Source organism: Hyaena hyaena, unplaced genomic scaffold (genome assembly GCF_003009895.1).
Source record: "Hyaena hyaena isolate Hyena2069 unplaced genomic scaffold, ASM300989v1 scaffold_605, whole genome shotgun sequence".
NCBI classification, from domain to species: domain Eukaryota; kingdom Metazoa; phylum Chordata; class Mammalia; order Carnivora; family Hyaenidae; genus Hyaena; species Hyaena hyaena.
The window spans coordinates 476,753-487,819 of record NW_024081237.1 but is presented as its reverse complement, the minus strand read 5'-3'; the positions used below and the strand labels follow the sequence as shown (position 1 = coordinate 487,819).

The 11,067-nt window shown below is 56.6% G+C and overlaps 1 protein-coding gene across 1 annotated transcript; it reads left to right on the top strand.

Moving 5' to 3' along the window:
• The first annotated feature begins 7,175 nt into the window (after positions 1-7,175).
• On the top strand, positions 7,176-10,657 carry NKX3-2 (NK3 homeobox 2). Its single transcript, XM_039257179.1, has 2 exons — positions 7,176-7,641; positions 9,102-10,657. Exons 1-2 carry the CDS (start codon positions 7,176-7,178, stop codon positions 9,626-9,628), a joined length of 993 nt encoding a protein of 330 aa, XP_039113110.1. The 3' UTR covers positions 9,629-10,657.
• Positions 10,658-11,067: the final 410 nt, after the last annotated feature.

Sequence of the window (11,067 nt, the reverse complement as noted above, 5' to 3'; positions counted from 1 at the left end):
GAAGGATTCCATTTATAGGAAGAAGGTAAAGTAGTCAAGTGAACAGAGACAGAAAGTAGAATGGAGGCTACTGAGGAATGGGGACTTGTTTCACAAGTACAGTTCAATGAGCTTCAGTTCTGCAAGAAGAATATGTTCTGCAGATGAGTAGGGGTCATGGTCGCACAGCAATGTAAACGTACTTAATGCCACTGAGCTGCAATTTCAAAATGGTTAAGGTAGTAAATTGTACGTTATATACTTCTCACCATGACTTTTAAAAACAAATTACTGGGGTGCCTGGGTGGCTCAGTCGGTTGGGTGGCCGACTTCAGCTCAGGTCATGATCTCACAGTTCATGGTTTGAGCCCTGCGTTGGGCTCTGTGCTGACAGCTAGCTCAGAGCCTGGAGACTGTTTTGGATTCTGTGTCTGCCTCTCTCTCTGACCCTTCCCTTCTCACGCTGTCTCTCTCGCTCAGAAATAAGTAAAAAACATTAAAAATATTTTTAAAAAGTTAAAAAAAAAATACTTAAGAGGTGCCTGGGTGGCTCAGTTGGTTAAGCATCCGACTTCAGCTCAGGTCATGATCTCATGGTTCATGGGTTCAGCCCTGCATCGGGCTCTGTGCTGACAGCTAGCTCAGAGCCTGGAGCCTGTTTTAGATTCTGTGTCTCCCTCTCTCTGACCTTCCCCTGCCCATGCTGTCTCTCTCTCTCTCTCTCTCACAAAAAAAAAAAAAAACATTTAAAAAAAATCTTAAAAAAAAAAAGAAAAAACAAACCACAAAAAAAAAAAAAAAAAAAAAACAACTCCTGGGGCACTTGGCTGGCTCAGTCGGTGGAGCATGTGGTAAGTTTGAGCCCCACGTTGGATGTAGAGGTTACTTAAAAATAAAATCTACCTAAAAACATACTACCAAAACAGATGCCAAACCTGGCTTTTCCCTCTGTCTCTACTTCTATCTCTAGCACCACCTGATCCAAGCCACTATCATCACTGCCTGGGACTCACTAGCTTCTAACTGGTCTCTCCGATTCTCCATTTGCCACCACTTGAATCTCTTTGTTGCAGAACAGCCAGAGGTAACTCATATTCAGTTAGCTCTGAGCCGCCAATCTTCCTGTGGGTTCCAACCATGCTTAGAATAAAGGTCACCCCCTTGACTGTGGCTTATAAAGCTCTGTGAGGTCTGGTCTCTGACCACTCTGCCTCTCCCCCTCACTCTGGCCACAGGAGTGTCCTGTACAGGATCTTAAGCTCACAGACTCTCCCCACCATGTGCTCCAGGGACTAGTTTTTCCCTCTGAAAAACCTCTTCCTCCATATCTCTTTCTGCTTCGAATCTTGCTCCGTCTAAAGCAGCCCCAAATCCCGTTACATCACTCTGCTTGATTTCTCTTCACAGCACTAACATCGTCTGATGTTTGCTGCACTCCTTTATTTAGGTATTTGTTTCTGGAAGATTCCTCCACTAGAATATTAGCATAGTGACAACATTATCTTACGGAAGCCTTGAACTCCAGAGCCTAGAACAGCACCTGAGACACTATAAGCACTGAGACACTGTAAGAACTCGAGAAATATTTGTTCAATATTAAAAGCATTAAGGGAAGAAACTAGCGAAAGGGAAGTAAGTTGGAAATTTGTGCAAGGAGAACCTGGCATAAGCACTGTGAGGGCTCCCAGAGGTAGTTACTTAGAGAAAAGAACACAATAAGATCAGAAGACTTTGTATTTTTAACTTTTTAAACACTTGTTCATTTTTGAGAGAGAGAGAGCGCGTGAGCATGGAAGAGGCAGAGAAAGGGGGAGACACAGAATCCCAAGCAGGCTCCAGGCTCTGAGCTGTCAGCACAGAGCCCGATGTGGGGCTGGAACCCACGAACCGTGAGATCATGACCTGAGCCAAAGTTGGATGCTTAACCAACTGAGCCACCCAGGCGCCCGAAGACTTTGTATTTTACAAGCATCTCAGCCTCGACCAAGCAGCAGCACAAAACATCTTCCTCTTTATCTACCCAAACCTGCTCCTGTGGCTTAACCTCCCCACTCCCCGAATTCACACCATCATCACTCAATGCCCAACCGACAACCCAAATGAGAAAATAAAACCTGAAGGACATGATGGCTTTGTTTTAATGCCTGAACTTTCTGGTGTTGAGGGTGAAATATTCCCAATTAGTCTCCTGAAGAAATCAGTTTCTGAAGAAACAGAAGACCCTTCCTACGGCACCATCAAACACAGGGATAGCGTGTGCTCTGTATCATCATCCATCCAGATCATGCGACAGCGCTCTCAAGAGGCAGCCTGCGGAGCCAGCACAGAGGATGGAGGGGCTGTTAGGCCAGGAGGTGTCTGGGCTCTCCCCACAGCAACCACTTTGATTCTGAAACTGGTCCCAATACGGCCCACCCGGCTCCAGTCTTCCCCTGGCCTCCAGTGGGGGAGTCAGCAGAGGGGTCCGGAATGCCTGCGCGTGAGTTTTTAAAATGGAACACCTCCGCTATTACATCATGGACAAGGTGAGACTCTGGAAGCATGAAACTAGGAGCAAAACATTCCGTTTTGTGAAGCCAACATTTTCTTTCTGCCCAAGCTGCTTTATCCCGGTCAGGCTCTAGCGGGCGTGTGCCCGCTAGGTGGCGCCCGTCCTCCACAGTACCCGGGCGGGGTCGGGAAAACGCTTTTTAAACGTTGAGAGGTGATCTCCAATCCTGGCTTTTTACAGGTAAGAAAATGAGGCTCCCAGTGTCTTCCGTGAAGTCGCATCACTGCATCCTGGAGCCTCGAGCAAACACAGGTCCCCATATTTCTGAACCCAACCAACTTCCATCACCTGGCTGTCTCCCTCTACATACGGTTTAGTTTATTGATTTTAATAATACTGCTGTGTTTCTTTCTTTGTAAATAGCAAGGTTTAAGTTCAGATGTGCAGGCCTTAGCCTCCTTTATTTTCAAATGCCCGGAACAGGAAAAAAAAAATCATTAAGTTGCCTGCATGGATTCTTTCTTTGACTTCCTTAAGTTCTGAGCTCCTTTTCTGATGAATGAGTAGCATAGACATGGGCGACAGAGATCCTGGGGAACGTTTAATGAGAATAAATAGGAAGGTTTGAGAAAAAAACAATTAGAGTAGAAAACCCAACCAGATTGGCATTTGACAAACTCAGAACTGAATCCTGATTTAGCCACTTTTGAACTCCCACCTCTTTACTAACCTATAAAATGGGGACAATGTTTTCTATCTACCACACCCCCAGGGGTGTGTAGATTAAATAAAATAGGCCATGGCTCCTGGCCCCTTGTTGGTAAACAACACTTGTTTAAATATAAAACTTCCTTGGTCCATAGTAATGCTGTTCTCTTCAGCCTGATAGACCCGGACCACGTTTGTGAAAATCCTGACGGGGTCTGGAAACGGGTGGCCTGGGAGGCCAGCAGGCGGGGTCTGCGGGCAAGAAAGCGGCATGGAGCTTGGGGTCTGGGTGCTGCGGGTGCTTCCAGTGCCCTCGGGAGCCCGCAGATGAAGACAGGCGTTCAGCCCCGGGCGCAGCCTCTACCTGGACCCGGCTCCGCAGCCAGGTCGCGCGCTTCAGCTGCGCCCTCGGAGGGCACCGGATACAAGCCCTCCTTTTAAAGGACTGGGGACCTTGGCCTAGAGAACGCAGGTGACTTCAGTCAAGGTCATCGGCCTCTGAGGGCCTCTCCGGGAGTGACCTCTCCTCTCGCTCCCTCGGGCCACTCCGAGCACAGAAGGCTGTCTCTTCCCCGAGAGACCGAGGGCGGCCAAGGGCGCAGGTGGAGGGCGGCAGGGGCGCGCCCCCGGTGGCCCCGCGGGAGAATGCCGGCGGCCGCAGGTCCCGGGGCGCGCCTGGGGACCGGGGGTCCCCACCCCGCTGGCCGCCTCGTCTCTCCCACCCGCTCCCACTCTGCGCCCGCGGCCCCCGCAGGCTTCGCGGCTCAGCGGCGCTCCGGCCCGGGGCTGGAGGGCGCTGCCGGGCGGGAGGCTCGCAAGAACCGAACAGCGGAGGAGAAAGCGGAGAGCAGGGCGGAAGGGGGGTGGGGGGTGCGGGGGGCGAGGAAGAGAGGGGAACTGGGAAGGAGCGGGGCGAGGGGCCGGGGAGGCAGGCTCGGGCGCGGAGCTCCCCGGCCGCCTCCTCGAAGGCAGGCCGGCTGCCGGGGCTCCCCGGCTCTGCGGAGCCCCGCGGCCGGCCCAGGCCAGAGCGCGGCGCCGACGCGAGGTCAGGCGCGGTCAGCCTGCCGCGGGGCTCCGGGAGCCCGCGGCCACGCCCGGCACCCAGCGCCCCCCGTGCGCGCGCGGACGCGCCCGGCCCCCTGCCACGCGCGCCCAGTCGCCGGCCTGGACTCTGCAGGTACCCCGGACAGCCTCTGCCGACTCCCACGTGTGCTCACCGGCCCCCAAAGCCTTTTCACCCCCACCCAAGCCCTCCCGGGGAGCAGCTTCTAGTCGTAGCTCCAGACCAGTGTTCTTTTACGCACCTCCCGGCCCAGCCTGCAGACACTCACCAGACCCACACGTCCACACTGCCGCAGTGGCCCAGAGACGACACGCACGAGTCTCTCGCCTTGCGCCTGCTGAAGTCTGGGAATGCAGCCGCTTTCCTGCACCCCGGGCACGCACAGAAAACAGACGCCACCAAATCACGGAACTGCGTCTTTTAATGCCTTGTCAGCCTCTGCCGCAGACTGGCAAGGGGCAGATGCTACTGTGATCTGGGCTCTCAAAAAAATACGTGTGAGGGGCAACTAAATAGTAGTGACTATTTTCAAGTAAATCTTGGAGCGGCCCCCAAACTTACCCTCAGACTAGGTCATTCGACCCCCAAAACCTCTCGGTTGCCTGTGGGTGCGGAACTCACTCTATTGTTCGTGCACACCAGGTCCTGACCACACAGAGGCACAGCTGTTCTGGGACACGCAGTTCACACCTGCCCATCTCTCACCTCCCGGGCGACCTGCGTCAGTCTCCTCCTGGATGCGCTCCCCAGAGAGTAACAGGATGGTGGGGACCGAGGTAATTTAAAGAGTAAATAAAGGTCAGCGGGAGGGAGGAAAGGACACGCTTTCTTTTGAAACCTCAGGAGCATTCAGTTCTGTTCCCCTCCCGGCCTGAAGGGTATCCGTTCCTTATACTGGCCGGATACTGACACGGAATCTAAGCACCTTTCCCTCGAAAGTGATGTAATCCTGAAGAGCTCTAAAGGGCAACGATCGCTTCAAGTGCGGATTTTCAACCCAAGGACACGAACGGATCTGTACTGTAGTGTGGGGGATGCAACAAAGCATCAGGAAGCCAAAATGTTGGAAAATTAGATGTGGCAAAGCCCTTCCAAACATACACCCTGAGCCCGAAAACTATGAATAGTGCATGTCGTTCACACTGCGGGGCACAGCAAGAACAGAGGAAAATGTTATTTATTTTAGTGACACCAACACCACCAATCCCAGCGTTTACTAAACTAAAATCACGGTTCTTTAAACCGACTTAAGGTTCAAGTTGTGTCTCTGGTGTTGTTAAACCTTCGGTAAAATTTATGGAAGGCAGTAAATATGTTACTTGAGCAAACTTTTTATTTTAAAATAAATAACGTAAGTAACAAATGTTTTCAGACCACAATATTTGTGTTTCTTAGCCTGGCTCCTTCTATGACAGAAAACAATCCATGACTTATTTTTTTAAGAGAATTTCATGTCATCAGTTCAGAATCATTGCTACAGTAATTTGTATATAGTCCTTTAAACAAACACGTATCTTTTCCAATCTTACTGAACTTACAAGTAAAAGAATATGTAAAGAACAAATTGAAAGATTGTTTTTCCCCCTCCATCCTGGTGTGAAATTTAACATTAATGTTAAATTTAGTATTGACTGTCCAGAGAAATGACTCGCAACTTCCAGACACTCCCCCAAAAGTGACTTCTCATTTCTCGCCTGACTTTAGTTCTCTAACTGTACCATCTTTTTTTTTTGATGGTTCTATAGTAATCGAATCAAATGAAGGTGAAGAAGGAAAAAAAATATTTCAATGATTTTAATTAACTGATTATTTCAGCGGAAAGAATTAGCAGTGAGAATGCAGCGAGATTGTAATATAAAGGTTAAAAAAAAAAAAAACAGCGGCAGCATTTTGCGTTTTGTTCCTATCTTCGAACCTTCCTAGGGAATGAAAACCTGCGCGCGCGATTTACCGAACCGCGTTATTCTGGATTTTCCCCGCGTCCAGATTTCGACTATTAAATACCGTGTTCAGTAAAGCGCTGCAATAGGGGGATACCTCGGCGGAGGCAGGACACGTGGGTTTTCGGACAGAGTGTGTAGGGGGTGAGCCTCCCAGCCGCCGGAGGATGCTTCGAGGACCCGGCTTGGGAGGAAAGGGGTTAAGTCAGACCCTGACTTTCTCGGCGCGACGTGCCCGGTTTTGTCTGTCGGAGTCGACGTCGCCCCGCCGGAGCCAGCCAATGGGCGGCCGGCACGGCCCGGGCGGCCCGCGAGGGGGCGTGGCCCGCGGCTGTCACTCAGCGGTGAGGAATGACACCCGGGCGGGAGGGGGGATCCGGCGGGACGCCGCGGACGGAAAGAGAGAAGAACCAGATAAATGCCGAGCAGGGGGTAAAAAGGTGCCCCGCGCCTCTCGGAGCCCAGAGGCCGCCGCCGCCGCCGCCGCCGCCGGGGGTGGGCTCCGGAAGAGCCCGACCGACGGGAAGGGAACGGACCGGCCAGGAGCGAAATCCTGCAGCCTGGGAAGAGACTGGGGCGCAAAGGAAAAGTGACTCGGGCCGTGCGCCCCGGAGGCGCCCAGAAGGGGACTGCAGCCGCGGGGGGGGGGGGCCGCCGATCCGCCCTCCGCATCCTCGGAGGGGGCAGACCCCGGCCCGCCCCTGAGGGCGCGAGGCGATGAGATAATCCAGCTGAGCTGCGAACGGAGAGCGTCTGGCGCTGGATCGGGGGGGAGGGGGTCTCCGGGCGGGGTGGGCCTCGGAAGTGGGGGTGAGGGTCGGCGCTGCTCCCGGGCCAGAGGGGGGCGGGGGCTGCTGGGCCGCGCAGGAGCGGGCTGCAGGGGCCCCGCGCGCCCGGCTCACTCGCGCCGCGGCGGCCCGCGCGCTGCGTCCCGCCGGGAGCCGCCCCGCGCCCCAGCCGCCCGGCCGGCCGGCCGCTCCGGCCCGCGGCGCAGATGGCTGTGCGCGGCGCCAACACCTTGACGCCCTTCTCCATCCAGGCAATCCTCAACAAGAAAGAGGAGCGCGGCGGGCCGCCCGCACCGGAGGGGCGCCCGGGGCCCGGGGGCACCGCGGCGGCGGCGGCTGAGGCTCCCGCCGTCTGCTGCTGGCGACTCTTCGGGGAGACAGACGCGGGCGCCCTGGGGGGCGCGGAGGACTCTCTGCTGGCGTCGCCGGCGGGGACCAGAACGGCTGCAGGGCGCACCGCGGACAGCCTGGCTGGTTGGGACTCGGACTCGGCGCTGAGCGAGGAGAACGAGGGCGGGCGGCGCTGTGCGGACGCGCCGGGGGCCAGCGGGGCCGGCCGCGCCGGGGGGACGCCGGGCCGCGGCCAGCCGGTCTGCGAGCTGCCCGCCGCCAAGGACCTGGAGGAGGAAGCGGCAGGCCGGAGCGACAGCGAGATGTCGGCCAGCGTCTCAGGTCTGCAGAGGCTTCGCGGGGAAGGGGGCCGGGCCGGGGGCGGGGGGGGGGGTGCGGCGAGGAGGGCAGGCACGCCGAGTGGGGTGGGCCTGCTGTGAGCACCCTACGCCCTGGGGCCCCGTGGCTCGTCAAGGGCCGAAGCTATTGGCGCTGGCGCGGGCCGCTCCAGCCCTCAGGGAACTGAGCCCCAGGGAGAACCGAGAAACTCCGCAGAGCCCTGCGTCCTGGGGTGAGGCCTGCGACGTCCGGGGGGCAGCCGTGTCCTGGCCCGGGCTAGGCAAAGGCCACCGCACCCTGGCTTTAAGTCGGTCGCCAGTGCTTCGGCGTGTCTGTGTCCAGATCAGCCAAATCAGCGACAGGGAAGAGCCGGAGGCCCAGAGACCTCGGGTAGCCAGTGCCCTGGCCCCGGGCCCGTAAAGCAGAAGCGCCCAGGGTCCGGCCCTCAGCTCGAGGAGAGGTGGTGAGGGGTGCCCCTAAGTGGTACCGAGCCGTCCATCTGCCCCGCCTGGGCTCCGAGGGGAGCGCTTCTTTAGCTTTCCCAGCCCCCAGGGTCAGGAGAGCTGGGAAGGGCTAAGGACCTTGCAGCCAGCTGAAGACAGAAGAGCTTGATGTGGGTCACCCCAAAAGTAGCAGGGAGAGGCACAGCCTCAGCTAGGGCTCCGGAAGACCCCCGTTCCTACCCCGGTCGGCCGGAAGCCGCTGTAGGCCTCACGCTGGCTCCAAGTAAAGTGCTTGTCAGAGACCAGAGCTCCGGACCTCTCTGCTAGGGTGCTGGGGGCAGATGCAGGAAGAAGCTGAGGAGCTGGCGTCAGATTGGGGTGCAAGGACTCCAAGCAGGGGCACCTCCTACACTTCACCCTCAGTCCCTAGCCCTCCCCTCCTTTTCTTGCAATGAAAGAGAGAGAGAGAAGCCCACCAAGGCTTTGGGGCAGACTGTTGCCAGGGCCCGCGCACAATCCCGGTGGGTCGGGGGTTAGATCCCGGATACTTATGTTCCCGGGATTCGGGTCCCCCACCTTCCCCCTGTGTGCCGTGGACGCGTGTGCGCAACTGTGAGTGTGTGTGCGCGTGAGTCTGTGGAGGCAGGGGAACCCAGTGAGGGGAGCATTCTAGAACCCCAGAGCTCAGCGCCGAGAACGGAGGAGACATGTGAGGATGCTCAGGCCCCAGGGCCCCACGATCCTGAGGGGAGCCCGGAGCCCAGAGAGGGCAGGAAGCTTGATGTTGGCCACACAGCGTTGATAACAGCGGCTGAGTCCCGTTTCCCTCGCAGGACAGGCCTAAATGCAAGAAGCTATGGGACAGGGCTCCGAGACCGGTTTCCCCGAGACCCTCCCCGAGAGCTCTTTGGGGGATCAAAGTGCACTTCCGTACCCCACCCCAGCCCCACGGTAGAGGCCCGACCTCGCTCCTCGGCGGCGCTGACCGTCTGTTGTTTCTGTCCCCACTGGGATCCGCAGGCGACCGCAGCCCGAGGGCCGAGGACGACGCCGTTGGCCCCGGAAGCGCACGCGTCCCCGCGCTGTGCGGCAGAGGCGGCGGCGGCGGCCCGGCGGGCGGCGCGGAGGAGGAGGAGGAGCCCGCGGCGCCCAAGCCGCGCAAGAAACGCTCGCGGGCCGCCTTCTCGCACGCGCAGGTCTTCGAGCTGGAGCGCCGCTTCAACCACCAGCGCTACCTGTCCGGGCCGGAGCGCGCCGACCTGGCCGCGTCGCTGAAGCTCACCGAGACGCAGGTGAAGATCTGGTTCCAGAACCGTCGCTACAAGACCAAGCGCCGGCAGATGGCCGCCGACCTGCTGGCCTCTGCGCCCGCCGCCAAGAAGGTGGCGGTGAAAGTGCTCGTCCGCGACGACCAGAGACAGTACTTGCCCGGCGAGGTGCTGCGGCCACCCTCGCTGCTGCCGCTCCAGCCCTCCTACTACTACCCTTACTACTGCCTCCCCGGCTGGGCGCTCTCCACGTGTGCAGCCGCCGCGGGCACCCAGTGAGCAGATCGCCGCGCCCCAGCTCCGGACGACCGCGGACGGCTGTGCAGGTTGCGCGCTCTGCACGAGGGCGCCCCGCCGAGGGGGCACGTGCAGGATGAAATCCAGCCCGGGCTCAAACTTCCAGGAGGGCGCCCTGGCCGCGGGACCGAGTCTGTCCAGAGAGGGCGCTTTTTCTAAACGGAACAGAGGCACCCTAAGCCCTAGGGGCCTGGCTCCCCTGTCGCCTGCCTGGAAACTCTTGGACGTTATTTATTATCACTACAGAGTTGGATGTGGATTGTCTGTGCCAGGAGACCATGTTTCCCTGGAGCGGAAAGAACTCCTGGAGACCACATAGCCTGAATGCCCGGAATTTCAGGCTAGCCGGGAGCTTCGTGCGCTAGGCCACAATAGTTCATGGTATCCATGCTACCAATCTATGTGTATCTACATATCTATTTTTTTTTTTTTTGGAAATTGCATTTGTATTAAAGAGGTGCGGAACCCTGGCAGCCCCAAGGAGCCCCAAGCCATGGGGTTGATGTGAACCCTGAAAGATTTGGTTTTGGGGCCCTCTGCCCCACGCCTCTCCACGTCAGAGCTCTGGTGGGGATGCCCTATTGGGTGCTGAATGTAAAGACGGGAGCCTCTGAGCACAGGGCAGGGCAGAGACTCCCCCGGAATCTTTCCTCTCTGAAGTCCAGGGCCGCGGCCAACTGGGGAGCTTCCTGGGAACCCCCCACCCCAACCGGGAGAGAGCAAACCCAGCAGCCCTTCGCAGAAACTTTCCTGTATTTCTTTTTATTTTTTTAAAGGAGGTTAAAACTTGTAGCACTTTTCAGTTGTTTGTATTCAAATAACGGTTATTTTTGCATTCAATGTGAATATCCCTGACCAGCCTTTCCATGGCATCCCCCCCCCGCAGTATCGCCCCCCCCCACTCTGTCCCTGACTCCAAGACTCCTGCGTTCTGACCCAGGATTCTCTCATCCCTTTCCTTGCCCAGAAGACAGATGGTCCTGTCAACCTCGTCGCTTTTTGCCTCTTTAAAGGCACTGTGCACTCATCTAGAATATTAACTTTAAAAAGATTTGTGAAGTTTGGAAGCTCTATTCGCTTTATCTTTTTTTTTCCTTTAATTTATAAACTTTTAGTTTACCATGCCCTCCTGGACGCCGTGTTTTCTCTGAGCCTCTCTCTGTCCGGCTTTAGGGAATCCAGTACCATGAATATGTCTGGGGCTCATTTTCCCAACCGCTTTTCAGTCCTGGACCGAGGAAGCCTGGCCCCTCTAGGAAGCCGCCTCGCTTCCAGCCCCTTGGAAAGTGCTGAAACCCGCGCAGTTCAGGGAATTGCAATTTAGGGGATTTTGCAGAAGGCACAGATGAATCCTGCTAAATCGGGAGTGAATGCCTAGGATTCCCTTTTATTTTATTTTATTATTTTATTTCTTTTTTTTC

Bases quoted from the DNA above. Each gene is read 5' to 3' on its own strand.
- NKX3-2 (XM_039257179.1), top strand. From the start codon at position 7,176: ATGGCTGTGCGCGGCGCCAACACCTTGACGCCCTTCTCCATCCAGGCA. The intron at 7,642-9,101 runs GTCTGCAGAGGC...TGGGATCCGCAG, and splicing joins GATGTCGGCCAGCGTCTCAG to GCGACCGCAGCCCGAGGGCC.